This window comes from Oryctolagus cuniculus, chromosome 1 (assembly GCF_051225735.1).
Source record: "Oryctolagus cuniculus isolate XC-2025 breed Fujian yellow rabbit chromosome 1, ASM5122573v1, whole genome shotgun sequence".
NCBI lineage: Eukaryota > Metazoa > Chordata > Mammalia > Lagomorpha > Leporidae > Oryctolagus > Oryctolagus cuniculus.
In genome coordinates, this window is record NC_142867.1 from 224,990,054 (window position 1) to 225,010,566 (window position 20,513).

Below are 20,513 nucleotides of genomic sequence, written 5' to 3' on the forward strand. Positions count from 1 at the left end.
AATCATGATCTTCAAAACACCAATGTTTCTGTTTGACTTGTTCCTTAGAAGCCTATCACATGCTACATGCACCTTTACAGTAAAAAATTTACAAAGTACACATTCATGATGAAACAGTGTGATCTATAATACATCTCCCCCATCGAAACCATTATAAAACTATTTCCTTAACAGATTCCTTAACACATGCTATTGGGCACTAAAACACAAAAATAAGCATTGGGATGTGCAACCAGAAAAATTAAGTCTCTGGATCAACCCTCTAAGATATTAGTTAACTTGTGAGGCACAATCACACCTGTCACCATCATCACAGAGATGACTACTTGCTTTTGCAGTAGATGCTCAGATGACAAGGTCTGGGGAAGAAAACTAAGCAGCTGAACTAAGTGATATGCCTCTGGTATTCTGGTTCTTCTACCTCCTTGATGACACCGCCAGTTAGAACATGAATTACCAAGTTCTTACATAGTCCATTTTTATATCACATGAACCGGTGATAATTCTTAACCATGTGCCCCAAAGAGTCACGAGGGTCCCAAAAATCTGCACAAATAAGGCAAATTAATAATCCCAATGCTTGCAAAACAACAACAGCCAGGTATCATCATCTTCATTTTGCAGATGCAAAATCTATAGGTTAAAGTAAATGACTGCCAACAGTCACAGAGCTATTAAAATAGGGGAACAGACTGGAAGCTAACGACTTTAAGATCAATACATGAAGCTGTCTTTCTGAAGTCAGTGCCAACAGGAAGAACCAAAACCTGGTAACAGATCGGGGGTACCATGTCTATGTGATTATACCAGTTTCCCTTTAGAAGAGTGACAAATTGCTCCAGGACTAACCAGAACAATATTTTTTTAAGTATCTTGTATTAGTGTCAACAGGTGTCAACTCACTCTTAACAGTAGGAACTAAACTTAACGAAAAGAGAACAAAAAATAAAGTAAACCAATATTGTCGCCGGTGCCGAGGCTCACTAGGCTAATCCTCTGCCTTGCGGCGCCGGCACACCGGGTTCTAGTCCCAGTCGGGGCACCGGATTCTGTCCTGGTTGCCCCTCTTCCAGGTCAGCTCTCTGCTGTGGCCCAGGAGTGCAGTGGAGGATGGCCCAAGTCCCTGGGCCCTGCACCCGCATGGGAGACCAGGAGAAGCACCTGGCTCCTGGCTTCAGATCAGCGCGATCGGCCATTGGGGGGGGGGGGGGGTGAACCAACGGCAAAAGGAAGACCTTTCTCTCTCTCTCTCTCTCTCTCTCACTGTCCACTCTGCCTGTCAAAAAAAAAAAGTAAACCAATAAATAAACCCATCTTCCCCAAGACTGGTCATGTGTTGACAGATGTTAATGATGGGTGATGGGTACACAAGGGTTATTCTCTTTACTTTCTTAAGTTTGGACATTTCCATGATTTAAAAAAAAAGAAGAAAAAAAAAAAAAACTTTGCTTCCAATCTGATTATACAATGTCTTACAAGACTGTCAAACTGATTAAAAATTTATGTTTAAATTAATGTGGAAAAGGAAGATAAATTCCTCCTCAGACATGTCACCTAGATCACCTAGGTCTACACAAAAAAGCAGCATTTCATCTTCCAACTTGTTAATATAAAGTGAGTAAAAAATCACTAACTTTCCACTATCAAATCTGGCAAGAACATTCTTGGACAGAAAGCATTCTGATTTATTAGGAGAGGTAACCAGATCTTCCAATCACATCATCTGCTATTTTGTACGTTCAGTTTCTGGAACTGTGACTGGACTCAAAATTAATACTCTGGAAGCCAAAGGGTTTAGACTAGAGAGGAGCTATAATTTATATGAAGCGTTTACTTGGCTGCCAAAAAATTATCAGTTCTCGACAAGTTTTCTCAAGTTATCAAAAGATAACAAGCTCCCTCCTTCCTCTCAATCCTACCAGTCTCTATAACATTTCTAGACAATTTCTTTTAAAATAATCACAAAATAAAAGAGCCATTTTCTGTGGGTATCTGCACAATGTCATAACAGCTAATTAATACTGACCAATTAAAAACATACACCAAAACACTGGCCCCAAATCAATTTTTATAGAGAAAAGTGTGGAAAGCATTTGCCAATTCTCACACACACACTCACTATGACACACATCTGTCATAGAAATGTTTAGTTATTTAAATGGCCACAAGACAAAAACACATATAAAACATTATCATGTTCCCACACTCATCAATACCTGAGAGACATCCTACAACATGCAAGTTAATATGCCCATGGCACCTCTGAAAATTATGGGACAAACTTTTCATTGGTCACCAACCATTTCTGATTACTCTAACTTACAAAGCTTTTTGTCCAACTCTTTTTTTTTTTTTTTTACAGGCAGAGTGGACAGTGAGAGAGAGAGAGACAGAGAGAAAGGTCTTCCTTCTGCCGTTGGTTCACCCTCCAATGGCTGGCCGCCGCGGCTGGCGCGCTGCAGCCAGTGCACTGCGCTGATCTGATGGCAGGAGCCAGGTGCTTCTCCTGGTCTCCCATGGGGTGCAGGGCCCAAGCACTTGGGCCATCCTCCACTGCACTCCCTGGCCACAGCAGAGAGCTGGCCTGGAAGAGGGGTAACCAGGACAGAATCCGGTGCCCCGACTGGGACTAGAACCCGGTGTGCCGGCGCCGCAGGCGGAGGATTAGCCTAGTGAGCCACGGCGCTGGCCAAAAGTTTCAATCAGTAGTGTAAGAGTTGGACAAGCTGGTGCCGTGGCTCACTAAGCTAATCCTCCGCCTAGCGGCGCCGGCACACCGGGTTTTAGTCCCGGTCGGGGCGCCAGATTCTTTCCCGGTTGCCCCTCTTCCAGGCCAGCTCTCTGCTGTGGCCAGGGAGTGCAGTGGAGGATGGCCCAAGTGCTTGGGCCCTGCACCCGTAAGGGAGACCAGGAGAAGCACATAGCTCCTGGCTTCGGATCAGCGCAGTGCACTGGCTGCAGCGCGCCAGCCGCAGCGGCCATTGGAGGGTGAACCAACGGCAGAAGGAAGACCTTTCTCTCTGTCTCTCTCTCTCTCACTGTCCACTCTGCCTGTCAAAAAAAAAAAAAGAAACTGTTCAACCGTGTAGGGGTAGTTTCCCAGTTCTTCATCTCTATTTTGAAAAAGGTATTTCAAAAGAAGAAGAATAGGTCCTACAACTCCGCAGAATGCACTATTAAATAGCGAGTGGGTATTTAGCTTAGCAATTAAGATGCCTGCATCCCATATCAGAGTATCTGGGTTCAATTCCTAGCTCCAGCTCCTGACTCCAGCTTCTCATTAATGCAGACCCTGGGAGGCAGTGGTAATGGCTCAAGTAATTGGGTTCCTACCACTCGCATGGGCCAACAGCTGGATTGGGCTCCTCACTCTGGGCCAGCCCTGGCCTTTGTGGGCATTTGGGGAATGAACTAGTGAATGGGAGCTTATGCTTTCAAATTAAAAAGAAAAAGAAAGATTTTTTTAAGTCACCAAGTTTTACTCTTTTAAAAGAATCAACTAGTTTTGGAAGGGACTTTGGTGAGGTCACAGATCTAAACTGAACTCTCAGAGTCTCTAGGAATATCATGTACTGGTAGCACATGGTCCCCAGGGGGGAGCTCAGGAAATGGGATTTCAATTCAGTGTAAGAAGGAGCTTTTAAATCATCAGAACTTCACAACAATGGAGAAGCTGCCTCCAGAATGGTGAGCTTCCCATTCCTACGAACAGTCAAGACTGCTGGATATGGAGACAGAACCAGACAAACGAAAATGCACTGCAGTCAGCTGAACCTTTTACTGACTAAGCTGCTTCCTGTGCGATCAGGGGCATGCTCACGCACTTCTAACCTTCGCCTGTCATCTGTGAAATGGAAGCTGTCACTCAACTCCAGCTCTGTGAGAACCAGCAATAAGGCAGGAATCTGCTCAGCACAGTCCCCAGTCCAGGATAACTGACATGGTATTTGCTGTTAGCTTTATTACTAGGAATACTTGGCAGGCAAGCTTTCTGTGACACTGAGGCTGGATGGGTCCCTTTGAATCCTATGATCTTATGGCAAAGTTTCTCTTAAAAACATCTAGAAGAAAAACTCACAGACTCAAACTTACTGGGAGCATAATTTTACAACGAAGGGCAGTTACTGACTTGAGGCTATAATTTCTCACTAAGTGCCTTTTTCTCCCCCCTTACCCACATACCCTGCTGTCTTGACCTTTTATTTTTCCCCACCTCAGACTAAACATTAACAATAATAACAATCACAGAGCTCTGAGGAAGTGGGTGGAGCTATGAAGTCTCTTAAGCTGGGAGATGAGAGCCTGAGTTTGGTCTCTGATTCTGCCTTTAACTCATATTTGCCCCCATAGGCCAGTCTCATATTTATATTGGTTTTAAAGATGGAAGTACTACTCATAAACATTATCTCATTTAATCTTCACAACCTTGTGAAAGGGATCAATACTAATGCCCTAACTAACAGACGGGGAAACTCATGGCCTAAGACGTAGAAGGGCTTTCCCAGAGTTGCACAGGATATAGCAGGCGGCCTAAGGGCCCACCCTCCCAAAGCAAAACAACACAGGGCCTACAACTCCAGGTCTTATCAGTGACATGACATTCTCGGCAAAACCAGGTGAATGTCTGCACCACCACCCCCACATTCCACCAAGGCCTGGCCTGGTGAGGAATGAAAGCAACACATCCGCAGCTGTCAGGAAGGAGGCTTTATCTTGCCAATCTTTTCATATCAAACATAATCACTTACATAGCACCCAGGCTTTGAAAACCAGTATACACTCTCCAACTTACATACGCTTAAAATACATTTTGGATATTCAAGAAACCCTTAACACTGGTTACCTCCAGAGGGAAGTGGAGAGCTGAGGAACAGGGATGTGGGGTCCCTTTTGATCGTACACTATTTTGAATTTAAAGCCACGTGAATAAACTCCCTAAAAACAGCCTCCGGTTTTAAGAGGAACCTCAGACAGCTGGGAAAGAACACAAGTACGAGTTTAGATTGTAAAATACGGGCTCTGCAACTCCGCTTTCTGCTGGGTGACCTTTGGGCAAATCACCCCACCGATCTGAAGTCCACTTTCCTCACTTGGAAAACGTAGCCCTGAACAGCACTACTCACAAGGGTTTCCGGCAGGATTAAACAGGATAATGCAGTAAAACGTTTAGTACGGTTCCCGGCACGCTGGAAGCCCATGATAAAAGCCAGCTACCGCTATTACTTAGCACCGATGTGTTCTTTGCCTGTGCTCACGCAGCACCCCACATACACACCTGTTTCCATGGCATACCCACAATTATGGCGCAGGCCCTCATATTAGTACGCCGCTCTGTACCTCATAAACCATCTCTCCAAGCTTCCTAATCTTTCAAATTCCTGGTAGCCCCGGGCATCATTGTTAACTCCTCTCGCAGATAAGGAAACTGAGGCAGGAGGAGGCAGTTAACTGTGAGACCCAATTTCCCCATCCCTTAAGATGAACTCCACATCCCTTCAACCCCTTCGTCGCTCCCAGGCCCTCGGCTCCCGGAGCCGTGTTCCGCGCGGCACTGACCTGAGCGAGTGCCCCGGGGCCTGGGACCTCGCGCCGGGTTCACACCGACTAGGCGCGCTCGGGCCGCCAGAGCCTCGCAGCGGCCGGGTCCGCTCCGCAGCCATGGCGCCTGCAGGGAAGAGAAAGACAAACAGCCCGAAGCGCAGCGGGTCAGCAGGGGCGCGGACACTCGAGATCCCCCCCACCCCGCCCCGATCGGCCCCGCCTCGTACACAGACCTGGCCCTGCGGCCGCCTTTCGGGGTCCGCAGCCTCACGGGGGAGCGGCTTCCGGTGCTGCCTGCGTCATCTCCGCGCGCCCCTCCACCCCGCGGCGCCCGGCGGAAGTGGCTGCACTTCCGGCCCCCGCCCGAGGCGGAGGCGGGAGAGCCGGAGGCGGGAAGGGAACGCGCTTGGTCAGGCTGGGCGTGAGCCGTGGTCTCACGGTGGGTTAGAGCTGGTGAATACTCCACCCAAGCTGGCGTTCGTCTGCAGATCCAAATTTGCTCGGCTCATTTTAGCTCCCTCTGCTCTGGAGCCGCCTCAGCAGCAGTTTTTATTATTATCCTCACTCTGAAGTGGGAACGGTGACTCAGGTTAAGAGACGCGTCCAAGTTCAAACATTATTGGGTACCTACTGTATCCCAAACTCTGAGTAGCGAGAAGAAAGCGGATAAGCAAATGACTAAGCCAGGTACGGTGCTAAGAAGAAACGTAAAGCAAAGCTGTCGAGCGGGGTCGAGAGACCGGGGAGGAGAAAGGCAGGCAGACTGTGTAGGTTTAAGTCACAATATTGACGCCATGGCAGAGCCCACTGCTCGCTTTCTCAGTCTCGGTGTTTTCCTCCTAACGGTTGTAGTACCCTGCGAATCTCATCCTTCTGGGATGTTTAGTGTCAGAAACTCAAACTACCAAACACTCCTAAAACTACACTGCAAGGTCGTGATTATCATTAGTCCCATTTTTAGAGATGGGTAAACTGAGGTCAAAAAAGGTTTAGACTGCTTGCCTGAAATCCTAGTGACTGCTTATCATAGGATTTCAACTTAAAATGACTCAAATGCCTGGGTTATCTTTGTCACTCTGTGCGGGCTCATCAGCCACATGCATACCCACTCACACAAATGGCACAGGCGTGTCGTACCAGTCCTGCCCCAGTAGGACTTCCTGGCATTGATGGGAATGTTCACTCCCACAAACATGAGCCTCTTCTGGCTGTTGAATGCTGGGTAAGTGCCTACTGCAATGGAGAAACTAAATTAATTTCATTTAATTTAAAAAGCCATGTGTGGTAAATGGCTTACCATGTTGGAAAACATAGTCTAAATTTATGGACATAAACATGTAGAGCCTCATATCCAGCTAGTAGTAGGGCACAGCCAAGGTTCTAAGCACCTCAATTCTCTCATCAAGAGTTCTTGAAATAAGAGAAATGCAAATTGACTTTGTGGGGTAGAAGCCGACTATGGTGCCCTAAAAATTAGGTCTCAAGAGAGCAAATTTGACTGGACAGACAACAGGACGCCCCTGTAGACTTCAAAGCCAGAGAGTGACTAATGAAAATAATGTAAGATATTTGGAAGGCATAGATTCAGAGATTGGATAACCTCTATGACAGGGAAGGCAGTAAAGGAAACCAAACACACGTATCTCTTTGCAGCAAACTGTCTCAGCCCCAGTAGTGTAGGAGTTTGATGAATCAAACTGAAAGTGCCAGATGTGACTGCCCCCAGTGATAATATTGTTTGAACCTCTCTTAGGCAAAGAAACCAAATTGTAAAATGAAGCTCAAAGATCTAGAAGCAAAACTTATAGCTATAAAAATTAAGAAATTGCAAACCATGCATAGATTTCATGTTTAATTAAATACTTACAAGACCCATTTTATTGTTAAATTTGGTATATGTAAAAATTCCCCTTCATGTTAATTTTTTTATAATTTTTTTATTTGACAAATAGAGTTAGACAGTGAAAGACAGAGAGAAAGGTCTTCCTTCCATTTGTTCACCCCCCAAATGGCCGCTACGGCCGGCGTTGTGCAGATCAGATGCCAGGAGCCAGGTGCTTCTTCCTGGTCTCCCACGTAGGTGCAGAGGCCAAGCACTTGGGCCATACTCCACTGCCTTCCTGGGCCACAGCAGAGAGCTGGACTGGAAGAGGAGCAGCCAGGACTAGAACCCGGTGCCCAAATGGGAAGCCGGCGCCGCAGGCGGAGGATTAGCCAAGTGAGCCATGGCACTGGCCCGTTCATGTTAATTTCCTTTAGGTTAAATTTTTCCATTTTGTAAAAATTTCCAAGTTTGCAGGATGATTGTTTAGAAAACAGAGCCAACTTTAAACTTGAGGAGTTATTATAACCCAAATAAGTAGAAACACTGCAATGAATGGCAATTAGGAAGTTCAACATGTGAAAAAAAATAAAAAACGATGAACTGTAGCCTGGCATAATAGAATGCTAGTATAACTGTTTATATGACAGGAACAAGAAAATATGCTGAATGTTTTTTATTTATTTGAAAGGCGGAGTGACACAGAGACAGAGATATTCCATCTGCTGGTTCACTCCCCACCTGGCTGCAACAGTCAGGGTTGGGCCAGGCCAAATACTTGAACCTGCTGCTTCCTTCCTGGACACATAAGCAGAAAGCCGCATCGGAAGCGAAGCAACCAGGGCTTAAACCAGCACTCTGGTATGGAGCTGCTGGTGTCACAGTGTCATCCCCTGATGTTTCTTTTCTTGAAATAAACATACAGGAAAAAATAGTGTCTAGGATGATTCCAACACAGACTTGTGTATACTCCAGGAAAATAGCAAACATCGAGTGCTTACTTTTTTAAAAAAAGATTTATTTTATTGATTTGAAAGTCACAGTTACACAGAGGCAGAGAGAGAGAGAGAGGTCTTCCATTCGATGGGTTCACTCCCCAGATGGCTGCAACGGCCGGAGCTGTGCCGATCCGAAGCCAGGAGCCAAGAGCTTCTTCCTGGTCTCCCACGTGGGTGCAGGGGCCCAAGGATTTGGGCCATCCTCTACTGCTTTCCCAGGCCATAGCAGAGAGCTGGATCGGAAGAGGAGCAGCCGGGACTAGAACCGGCGCCCGTATGGGATGCCGGCACTTCAGGCATGGGCTTTAACCCACTGCCACAGCGCCAGCCCCCGAATGCTTACTTTTTGCAGTTCAGGCTAAAATGAACAATATGATGGAGAGGGTAGGGTGTATAACTTACAAGTGATTTACTAAAGTTCTTGTGTAGCCTGTACCAAGAATTCAGGATGGAGCATATAGCAGACCTCACCATGTGATGTATCTTTGGAGAGAAAACAATGCATCTGCTAGGGATGGCAAATAGTCCTGATATTTTTACATGTGCATCCACCAGGGAGCAGACATCATTCCATTTAAATAATTTCAGATTACTTAATTTCTTGAGATGCCGTCCAAAGAAAATGTGTATGATACTTCCATTTGTGTGATGAAGCTGCAGTGAGGTGACCCAGGTGAACTGCTCTTTGAACTCCCACACATACTGTACCAGGAACTCAGCATAAAGACAAAGGTTCATTTTCATGGTGTACACGAGGTTGGAAGCTTTTGAAGCCATTTTTTCTATTCTTTGTTCTGGATCCACTGTAGCTGTAACATGATGAGCGCTCACGTTCCTATGTAGTCAGCAGGTATTCTGAGACAAAAGCTCAGGTTGATTGGCCAGAAACCCTATCCTTTAAGTTTGAAGTGCCAAGTACTTTACTGCAATAGCTGTTTGTACGGAGTGATCCTGAGCTACACTGAGGCATCACTTGGTATCCAAAGCCCAGAAATTGCTCACCGACAGCATGCAGGTAAGTTTCTGATTGTTGAAACATTTGATAGCTGCTAAAATAGACTTTAAGGCATCTAAGTTCCTTCTATGTGTAAATCATCAGCACTGAGAGAACAGACGTTCAGATTATAATTGTCATGGCTGATCTTGTTTGGCTGGTTTTTTCTTTGCAATGGACACGAGAAAATAAAGGTAGAAGTCAGAATTCTCTGATAGTTTAGAATGAGCTTTGGAATCTGACTGATCTGCAATCAAATCATGGCCCTGTACCAACTCCTTACCCACTATGTAGTTTGGAAACTAAAACCTTTGGATGTTCAGCATAATTTTGAACATAACCTGTCTGAAAAGGGTATTACCAATGCTAAAGGAATTAAGGCCTGGCACAGAGCAAGTGCTCAGTAAGAGGTAATTCTTGTTACAGGAGGTTTTGTTGACCAAAGCTCCAATGAATACAGATCTCATTCCTCTGTTGTTCCCTAGCCCTGTTATATTACAATTCCCCCTGTGCACTTCCACATGGAAAGTTTCCATCTCCTTTGATGAGGTTCAGTAAGCTTGGCACAGGTCCATGCTAGATCTTTGAAGAGGTGCTATGCAGATAGCAAGTACCTAAGCATATTGACAGGTCAGATGGAGTAGGAGACGCCATTAAAATGGACTCTGATTTGGTATTAGATTAAATTGGCAAGTCATACTAGAAGTATGTAAATGTTTGATAGAAACCAGTGTTCAATGGCCAACAAAAGCAATCACTTCATGGAAAAATCGACCTTGACCTTTGTAATTAGAGAAGAAACTGATCCAGCTGCTCCAATTCAGGGAAGTACATCACATATTTTATATATTTTTATCACAATCATGGCAGTTGTTGTGTCCACATGCCTATATCTGATTCTTCTATGCCTCTCCAATACCTAACTTAGTGGCTTGAATGGGGTAAGGAGTTTTTCATTCAACAAGCAAGAAAACAACTGACTGACATTTTACTTAGTGTCCATTTTGTACCAAACACTGGACTCAGAAGAGTAGGGAAGAAATATATGAGTGCTGTCCTGGAAATTATGACCAAACAAAAGGGACAGTAAATAATGACAAACATTTAAAATAGAATAGACTGCTACATGCTGTTAAAGGTCTATATAGGGTTCACTGGGAGCCAAAACAAGAATGGAGATGAAGCTTGAGTGACCATCTTTTTGTTATGACCATGTCCTTTTGTTATTTAGGTGACATTCTGTAGACTTCGGACTCACCAATGGTGCTTCATTCTGTTTAATGTCATCCTATTCCATGCCTTGCTTTTTGGGGCTGACTTTGTGGAAGAATACTTTCTGCATTCTTTGCCTCATGTAGATATGAAGGTTCTTGAAATCAAGGATAAAGCAAGAAAATTGAACATGGAGCCCCTGAAAAGTAATCTCTCCACATACTACATTCTAAACCAGCCGGAAGTCTGTAAAGGGAAGAACATTTTTTTGCTCTCTCTTATTTTTAGTAGCCCAGGAAATGGAACAAGACGGGACCTCATCAGGAAAACCTGGGGTAGCATGACCAGTATCCAAGGGCACCTCATTATCACACTGTTTGCTTTGGGAATGCCTGTTTTGGTAACAACCCAGAAAGAGATAGATAAAGAGTCCCAGAAGAATAATGATATTATTGAAGGGATCTTCTTGGACAGTTCTGAAAACCAAACCCTGAAGATCATCGCAATGACACAGTGGGCTGTGACTTTCTGCCCTAATGCCCTATTCATTCTTAAGGTTGATGAAGAGATGTTTGTTAACCTGCCAAGCCTGGTGGGCTATCTTCTCAATCTGAAAGAACACCTTGAAGATATCTACGTAGGCAGTGTTGTCCATCAGGGCACACCCAACAGAGACCCTCATCATCAAGAATTTATCTCTCTTAGTGAGTATCCAGAAAAATACTACCCAGATTACTGCAGTGGTGAGACCTTTATAGTGTCCCAAGAAGTGGCTCGGATGATGTATGTGGTTTTCAAAGAAGTCCCTGTAATGGTGCCTGCTGATGTGTTTGTAGGAATTTGTATGAAATCCATTGGCCTTATTCCCATCCACAGTTCAAGATTTTCTGGGAAAAGACACATCAAATACAACAGATGTTGCTATAAGTATATTTTTACATCCTCAGAAACTACAGATGCTGAAATGTCCCTGGCATGGAAGGAAATTAATGATGGGAAGGAATGTACATGGCTTGAGACTTATTATGGGCTCATTTCCTGCAAACTTCTGACATACCTTGACAGCTTTAAACATTTTCACATGAGCACCCTAGAAAACAATGTCATGTATGTTGATGATTAGGGCTTCTTTATTTTCTTTATAAGGTCATTGGTTTTGAATTGCCATTAACCCTGTTATGGAAAGCATCCCTCTGTTCCCATGTTTAATGTAGTTTTTCTGGATCTTTAGTGATACTTAGCAAAAGCATAAGATATTCTTGTGCTCTGATGCATTCACTTTTATTGAGAGTTCATTTTAAGATGTTTAAGTTGGTGCGACATGATTCGTTTCAAAATAAACCCTTCTTTCAGAAAAAAAGAATATTACATTTAATTACAACCAATTCTTATTTCAAACTGACAGGCAAAAATTGTATATACTTGTGGTATAAAGCATGAGGTTTTGACCTACTAATATGTGTAAAATCTGCGATGGCTAAATCAAACTATTTGGCATATTTAAATCATGAATTATGAATATCACTTGAAATATGAAAATTATGAATATCACTTCACATGCTTATTATTTTCATGGTAAGAACACTTAAAATCTACTCCCCTAGCAACTTTTCAAGCATGTGATATATCACTATTAACTGTCATTACTATGAAATATGTTAGGTAGCCCGAAGTAATTCCTCTTGTCAAACTGAAAGTTTTTGTCCCTTGACCTACACCACCCCACCCAGCCTCTGGTAACCATTTTGCCCTCTGTTTCTGTGACTTATGATTTCAGCTTTTTCATTTACTGTATATAAATGGGATCACACGGTACTTATCCTTCTGTGCCTGACTTACTTTACTAGTATGGTGTCCTCCAGGTTCAGCTTTGCTATTGAAAATGGCAAGATTTGGCCGGCACCGCGGCTCACTAGGCTAATCCTCCGCCTAGCGGCGCCGGCACACTGGGTTCTAGTCCTGGTCGGAGCGCCGGATTCTGTCCCGGTTGCCCCTCTTCCAGGCCAGCTCTCTGCTGTGGCCAGGGAGTGCAGTGGAGGATGGCCCAGGTGCTTGGGCCCTGCACCCCGTGGGAGACCAGGAAAAGCACCTGGCTCCTGGCTCCTGCCATCGGATCAGCGCGGTGCGCCGGCCGCAGCGCGCCGGCCGCGGCGGCCATTGGAGGGTGAACCAACGGCAAAGGAAGACCTTTCTCTCTCTCTCTCTCTCTCACTGTCCACTCTGCCTGTCAAAAAAAAAAAAAAAGGCAAGATTTTCTACTTTTTAAGCCTGAATAGTATCTCATTACGTATGTATACCGTATTATCTTTATCCGTTCATCCATAGATGGACACTCAGGTTGATTCCACTTATCTTGGCTATTGTGAATAATGCTACAGTGAACATGTGAGTGTAGATATCTTCACATTACTGATTTCATATCTGTATCAGTGGGATTACAGGCTCATATAGTCATTTTATTATTTTTCCTTTAAGAACCTCCATGCTGCTTTCTACAGTGGTTGAACTAATTTATGTTCACAGAAATAGCATGCGAGGATTTCCTTTTCTCCACAACTCCACCAATACTTGTTATATTTTGTCCTTTTGACGTAATCCTTTCTAACAAGTATGAGGTGATATTTCTTGTGGTTCAAATTTATATTTCCCTGATGATTAGTGATACAAAACATTTTTCCATATAATTTTGGCTATTTGTATGTCTTCTTTTGTGAAGTATTTGTTCAAGTCCTTTGTACGTTTTTTAGTGGGGTTATTTGTTTTATTGCTATTGAGTTGTGTAAGTTCCTGTTTCTCTTTGACAGTTATTTTCTCTTGTTCTGTAGGTTGTCTCTTCAATCTGTTGATTGCTTCCTCTGATGTGCAGAAGCTTTTTAAGTCAATGCAATACCATTTGCCTGTTTTTGCTTTTTGTGCTTTTGGGGTCATTCCAAAAGACTTGGCCCAGATCCATGTCAAAGAGTCTTTCATTTTTATAGTTTAAGGTCATGTTTAAACCTTTAGTCCATTCTTAGTTATTTTCTTCTGGGTTGTGCAATGAATGTTTAATTTCATGTAGATATCTTGCATATATATATATTCAGCTTTCCCAGAACCAGACAGAAAAAAAACTATCCTTTCCTCATTTGTGTATTGGCATCTTCATAAAAATTAATTAATATGCCAAGACATGTTTCTAGGCTCTCTGTTCTGATCCACTAGTCTATATGTCTGTTTGCTTAAGGTTATTTATTTATTTGAAAGTCAGTGTTACAGGGCTAGGAGAGAGAAAGAGAGAGATCTTCCATCTGCTTGTTCATTCCCCAGATGGCCACAATGGCTAGGGCTGGGCCAGGCTGTAGCCAGGACACAGGAACTTCATCCAGGTCTCCCACATCAGTGCAGGGGCCCAAGCACTTGGACCATCTTCTGCTTTTCCCAGGCCATTGCCAGACACTTGGATTGGAAGTGGAACAGCCAGGACATGAACTGGTGCTCATTTGGGATTCTGGCATTGCAGGCATTGGCTTTTCTCACTATGCCACAATGTCTGTTTTTATGCCGTGTTGATTTCCATATCTTTGTAGTAGCTTCTCAAGTCAGATAGTGTGATGCCTCATCCAGCTTTGTTCTTTTTGCTCAACATTGCTTTGGTTATTTGGAATCTTCTGTGCTTCCATAATGAATTTTAGGACTGTCTTTCCATTCCTGTGAAAAATATTTCAGAATTTTGATAAGAATTGCATTGAAACTGTATATTGACTTGGGCATTAATTATTCCAGTCAATAAAGAAAGAATACCTTCCTTGTGTCTCCTTCAGTTTCATTCAACAGTTCTGAAATTTTCAATGTATTGATATTTCACTGCTTTAATTAAGTTCATTCTGATGTAATTTTAGAATCTATTATAAATGGAATTGCTTTCTTGATTTGTTTGGGGTAGTTCATTATCAGTGTATAAAAACACTAGTGATTTTGTATATTGATTGTGTATTCTGAAAATTATTGAATTAATTTATTCTAAGTTTTTTTGGTAGAGTCTTTAGAGTTTTCTATATATAAGATAATCTCAGCTACAATTAGGGACAATTTAACTTCCTCCTTTCTGATTTGGATGCCATTTATTTCTTCCTCTTACCTAATTTCTCTGACTAGGATGTCCATCCAGTGCTCTGTTGACCAGAAATGTTGAGAATGGGCATCCTTTTTTGTATTTCTGATCTTAGAAGGAAAGTTTTCAGTTTTTCACTCTTGAGTAGGATGTAGCTGTGGGTTTGTCATACATGGCCTTTATTGTATTGAAGTACATTCCTTCCGTACCTAATGTGTTGAGTGCCTTTATCAATAAACGATGTGGAATTTTGTCAAATACATTTTCTTCATCTATTGAGATGAGCACATGGTTTTTGTCCTTTCTTTAAATTCGATATATCATGTCTATAGATTTGGTTGTGAGAAATATTCTCATAACTCAGAGAAATCTAACTTGATCATGGTGAATGATCCTTTTGATGTGCTGTTAATTTCAGTTTGCTAGTATTTAGTTGAGGACTTCTTCACCAGGGATATTGACTGTAACTTTCCTTTCCTCTAGTGTTCTTGTCTGACTTTTGTATAAGGGTAATATTGGTCTCAAAAATGAATTTAGGATTGTCTTCTTTTTTTTTTTTTAAGATTTTCTTATTTATTTGAGAGGTAGAGTTACAGAAAGAGAGAGGGAGAGACAGAGAGAAAGGTCTTTCTTCCACTGGTTCACTCCCCAAATGGCCACAGTGGATCCAGCTGGGCCGATCCAAAACCAGGAGCCAGGTGCTTCTTCCAGGTCTCCCACATGGGTGCGAGGCCCAAGCCCTTAGGCTGACTTCTACTGCTTTCCCAGGCCATAGCAGAGAGCTGGATTGGCAGAGGAGCAGCTGGGACTAGAACCGGCATCCATATGGAATGTACCCACTACACCACAGCACCAGTCTCTTGTCTCTCTAATTTATTGGAATTTTTTTAATTGGAATTTTGAGAAGCACTGACATTCATTCTTTAAATGCCTGGTACAATTCAACAGTGAAGCAAACCATCAGATCTGGGGCTTTTCTTTAATGGGAGATATTTTATTCTTCATTCAATCTCCTTACTCAATATTGGTCTGTTCAGATTTTCCATTTGGTCATGGTTTACTCGTGGCAGCTTTCATGTTCATGTACAGCAGGCCATGAGAGGGTGTGGCTTCGCCACTGGGCCTGACTGTGTCTTGGGCTTGGGTGTTGGTGTTGTGGTTGTTCCCTGGGCCTATGCTCCGAATAGCAGGGGGTCATAGCATAGCAGCAACGTGGATGGGGATATGAAGTGCCTTCCAGGTTGCTTGGTCCCGGGAGGTGGGAACTGCAACTGCTTGACTGGGGAGTGTGCAATGGCAGCAGAACTTCAAGGATGGAGAGATGCAGTGGCCTCTGGCCCCTGGCCCCTCGTACAGGCTGAACATTAACAGTACCTCCAGTCTCAAGATGACTCTGCAATAGGAGCTTGGAGTCTTGAAGTCTTAGAACCAGAGTTTGCAGCGTGGGCATGTGCAGCAAGAGCTTGTCTCAGCAGTCTGGAGTGCAAACTAGCTCAGTTTGGTGATGGCTGTGATGTCAGATGTGGGTGGGCTGAACACAGGCACACAGCCTGTCTGGCGTGTGGGCACTGTCAGAGGGCTGTGGGTCCAGGGCCTGTGAAGGGTTGGGAGACATGGTGATTCAGTTCCCAAAGCAGCTCAAAGGCTCAGAAGCTGTGTCTGCTTCCCTGGCAGGAATGACTGTTGATGACCCCAGTGGCAAGAGAGGTAGGTGTCTTCTCAGAGCAGGTCACTAAGGAACAGTGATATTGATGGCCTTTGCCTATCCTGTTTGCTCCCAGCCCTCTCCCCATGTCTCAGGTATACCAGTCTCACCAGCAGTCCTTTCTGTGTGGATATTCCCCAGTTACTGTTTTCTCACTTGTGTCACTGCAGATTCATTAATGAGCCCTTCAGCCCTCATGTGCTGTTTTGGGTTGTGAATAACTGTGTATGTTTGTTTTGTTTCTGGGAATATGCAGGTTGGTGTCTCCTACCCACCCCACCCCTCATCTTGGTGACATCCCCTCCTGGTTTCTTTCAAGATACCTTCTTCACTGTCCTTCTGTATTTCAGAGTTAGAAGCTAAATTTATACACCTCCACATTTGGTCCAGATGCCTGTGTCACAGACAGATGATGGGCTGTCTCTGATGTTTGAATTCATTTACAAGCATTTGATTCAGCACCTGTTCACAAGCCTGTGGGGGCATGAGTTGACTTTCCCCATATGTCACCACAATTCCTCAATGCCTTATTAAAGGGATTGTTAATATACAGCTTTTGGGGGAAAATTTTTACAAATATCAAAACAAATCAAGCATTCTACATAACTTTCCAAGTCTCCAGGGAGGTGTGGGCAGCAGGACAAAGTGCTCTTAACCTGGAATCAGTGGTACATCCGTGTATGTAGTACACATTTACAGGTAACCTAACCATTCTGCATTCATCTACCTAGGTTGATTGTCTGTGGGGTTGCTCTCAGGAGGAGCTGAGCAAACTTATGGGCAGGGGGATCTTGCTGGTGTCCATTCCCACAGAGCTCCCAGCCTGGGATGTTGCTCCAGATAGGGTGTGGACCTCACCAGCATCTGCGATGTCTGTGATCACACAGTCACCCTCCTCTGCCTCCTCTTCTGTGTTTTCCCAGAAGTCATCTATGTCCATGTGCCTGTGCTTCTTTGTGAACTGAATTATGTACATGCTGCCTGCCAACCTCCTCTTCCAAAAATGGGCATTCCCCAGTGGGCCAATGGTGTGAATGCCAACACTGTCCTCTGTGTAGACCAAGAGGAGCACCCTTGTGTTCTTGAAGCTCAGGGAAGTCAGGACTGAAAGGATGTGAATGGAAGTCCCTCTGATAATGTTGGATCCCATTTGCTTTGCTGCCCCCTCTGTGTCTACTTATCAAGAGCAGGGGTACAGCTCCTTCCAAACACTTCTTTCCCTCCTGATACCAACCACCCACACTGAATTCTCTGTCATCCCCAGGTACCTTGGGTATCTGGTATGGTACAGGTAAACCAGCCATCAAAACTTGCAGCACATGCACATACCCCAGAATGGGCAGCAGGATCGCACCCTTCGGTGCCTTCCCCACATCAGGAGGAAAAGGCTCTCCAGATCCTCAGACTTGTCAGACACTGCAGAGCCCCAAAATTCACAAGAGTATTCCAAAGTCCAAGCCACCTCACCGTGGCAGAGTAGACCTTCTTCTATCAGACACAAGTGTCAAAGTCTTAGTTCTCTTTATATTAGTGAGATTTTTAAAAAAAGATTTGTGTATTTATTTTGAAAGGTGGCATAATAGGGAAAAACAGAGAAAGATCTTCCATGTGCTGGTTCACTCCCTCAAATGCTTGCAATAGCCAGAGTTTGGCCAGGCTGAAGCCAGGAACTTGGAACTCCATCTGGGTCTCCCGCCTGGGTAGCAGGGTCTCAGATACTTGGGCCATTCTCTGTTGCTTTCCCAGGTACATTAACAGGGAAATACAGCAGACAAGACTCAAACCAGCGCTCTAATATGGAATGCTGATATTGTGTTTTTTTTTTTTTTAACTGTGCTATGGAAATGTCATTACTCAGTGAGAGCAGTGGTGAATAGTTTTTGAGAATGCTCAGAATATTAAGGAGATACTACATAAGGAAGCTTTTTAACTAAATGTTATTCTTGCTTGCAAGCAGGAAATATTTACTAGTTTGGGCAGTGGAACTGCATTTAATTTAATATTAATCATCTTGCTTATATTAAGTCGTCACTAGTGTCAAGATGGCTTTCTAACTTTCTGTGAAACAAAATGTTTATCAAGTCCTGCTTAGCAGTGCTTTACAGAGTGGGTCCAACAGATTCACACTTCATGTCAGGACATACATTTTATTAGTTTCCTGGGAATACCATAACAAAGTACCACAAATAGGAGACCTAATGGAAATTTATTCCCTCGTGTTTTTGAGGAGAAAAGGCTGAAATCAAGATTCTGCAGAGTCCTAGAAGGGAGAAGTCTCTTTTTTTTTTTTTTTTTTTTTTGACAGGCAGAGTGGACAGTGAGAGAGAGAGACAGAGAGAAAGGTCTTCCTTTTGCCGTTGGTTCACCCTCCAATGGCCACTGCGGCCGGTGCGCTGCGGCCGGCGCACTGCGCTGATCCGGTGGCAGGAGCCAGGATCCAGGTGCTTTTCCTGGTCTCCCATGGGGTGCAGGGCCCAAGCACCTGGGCCATCCTCCACTGCACTCCCTGGCCACAGCAGAGGGCTGGCCTGGAAGAGGGGCAACCGGGACAGAATCCGGCGCCCCGACCGGGACTAGAACCCGGTGTGCCGGCGCCGCTAGGCGGAGGATTAGCCTAGTGAGCCGCGGCGCCGGCTAGAAGTCTTGTTTCTTATAGCTTCTGGTGGTTGCCAGAAATCCTTGGCATCCCTTGGTTTGCAGATGTCATTTCAATCTCTGCCTTCATTGTCACAGGGCCTTCTCCTGCATGTCTGTGACTTCACATAATCTTCCTTCTTTGTGTCCAGATTTCCCTCATATAAGAACATCAGTCCCTCGATGAAGGTCCACCTAAATGCTGTCACCGTTACTTAATACATCAGCAAAGACACTCCTGTTTCACCAGAAGGCCCCATCCACAGATAGCAGGGATTAGGATGTGACCACAATTGAAGTCACGGTACAGCTTGGGACTTGTATGATAGCTAGACATTACATCAATAGGTTCAATCCTGTGATTCCAGGAATTTTAGATGTTCCCACTGCAATATACCTTGAAAGTAACCTGCCATGCTTGTTAGATCATATTTTGGGGTGTGTTACTAAAACATACTGAGTCAAATTTATATCCAAAGATCAACCATTGCAGGGTTCATGGCCTACCTGAGATAGAGTAAGTATCTAGATTTGGCACATAGCAACTGTTCAGTAAGAGGGAAGAGGCAGCATTTCTGAACATATATTCTGGGTTGGGCATTTGGCCTAGTACTTAAGATGCCAGCTGGGACACTTGTATCCCATATTGGAGTAAGTGGGTTTAAGTCCCAGCTCTGCTCCTGATTCTGGCTTCTGACTAGTACATATCCTGGGAGGCAACAGTTGTAGCTCCAGTAGTTGAGTTCTTGCCATCCATGTGGGAGACCTAGATTGAGTTCCCCACTCCTGGCTTCCAGCTTAGCCCTGGCCCAGTCTTGGCCATTGCAGGCATTTGGGGAGTGGATCAGCAAAGGGCAGTTATTTGGAGAGACAGGGAAGGGAGGAAAGGAGAGATACAATTCTGTTAAACAGGCTCCACTTATTTGCTATTTGACCTTGTCCCTGAACTTTGCTGTCTTGGTCTCAGCTGTAAATGGGCATTTCTATAATAATAATACCTAATGCCTGGGAACGTGAATATAGCATCATGAGTTAATACATGAAAAGCTCTTAGAATAATGCTTAGCAAACATCAAACACTTAGTAATTGTTATCTTCAAAATATAACCAAATAAGGCTGGTGCCGTGGCTCACTAGCCTAATCCTCTGCCTGTGGTGCCGGTACTCTGGGTTCTAGTCCTGGTTGGGGTGCAGGATTCTGTCCTGATTGCTCCTCTTCCAGTCCAGCTCTCTGCTGTGGCCCGTGAGTGCAGTGGAGGCTGGCCCAAGTGCTTGGGTCCTACACCCACATGGGAGACCAGGAGGAAGCACCTGGCTCCTGGCTTCGGATCGGCGCAGTGCCAGCTGTGGCAGCCATTAGGGGGGTGAACCAACGGAAGGAAGACCTTTCTCTCTCTCTAACTCTGCCTGTCAATATATATATATATATATATATATATATATATATATATAACCAAACAAAAAGGGAATATAGGGGCAGGTGTGGCACAGTGGGTTAAGCTGCCACTCAGGACACC

The 20,513-nt window shown here is 44.2% G+C and overlaps 2 protein-coding genes across 7 annotated transcripts in view; one reads left to right on the top strand and one right to left on the bottom strand.

The window, feature by feature from the left end:
- FBXW2 (F-box and WD repeat domain containing 2) overlaps positions 1-5,833 on the bottom strand; it is an 82,844-nt gene extending 77,011 nt beyond the window's left edge. For all 5 annotated transcript variants that reach the window (XR_016211466.1, XM_089301660.1, XM_070056131.2 and 2 more), the window contains exons 1-2: positions 5,775-5,833; positions 5,557-5,665 (exon numbers count right to left, since the gene is read on the bottom strand). The gene's annotated coding sequence lies outside the window, so the exon portion shown is untranslated. The remainder of the gene's footprint in view (positions 1-5,556; positions 5,666-5,774) is intronic.
- Positions 5,834-5,920: 87 nt separating this feature from the next.
- B3GALT9 (beta-1,3-galactosyltransferase 9) lies at positions 5,921-14,350 on the top strand. Of its 2 annotated transcripts, none has more exons than XM_070056150.2 (2): positions 5,921-6,228; positions 10,587-14,350. In XM_070056150.2, exon 2 carries the CDS (start codon positions 10,716-10,718, stop codon positions 11,688-11,690), a length of 975 nt encoding a protein of 324 aa, XP_069912251.1. In that variant the 5' UTR covers positions 5,921-6,228; positions 10,587-10,715; the 3' UTR covers positions 11,691-14,350. The 2 variants fall into 2 exon arrangements, with proteins under 2 accessions (XP_069912251.1, XP_002720518.2); XM_002720472.6 differs by lacking the exon at positions 5,921-6,228 and adding an exon at positions 8,404-9,376 and having other exon boundaries at positions 10,587-12,177.
- Positions 14,351-20,513: the final 6,163 nt, after the last annotated feature.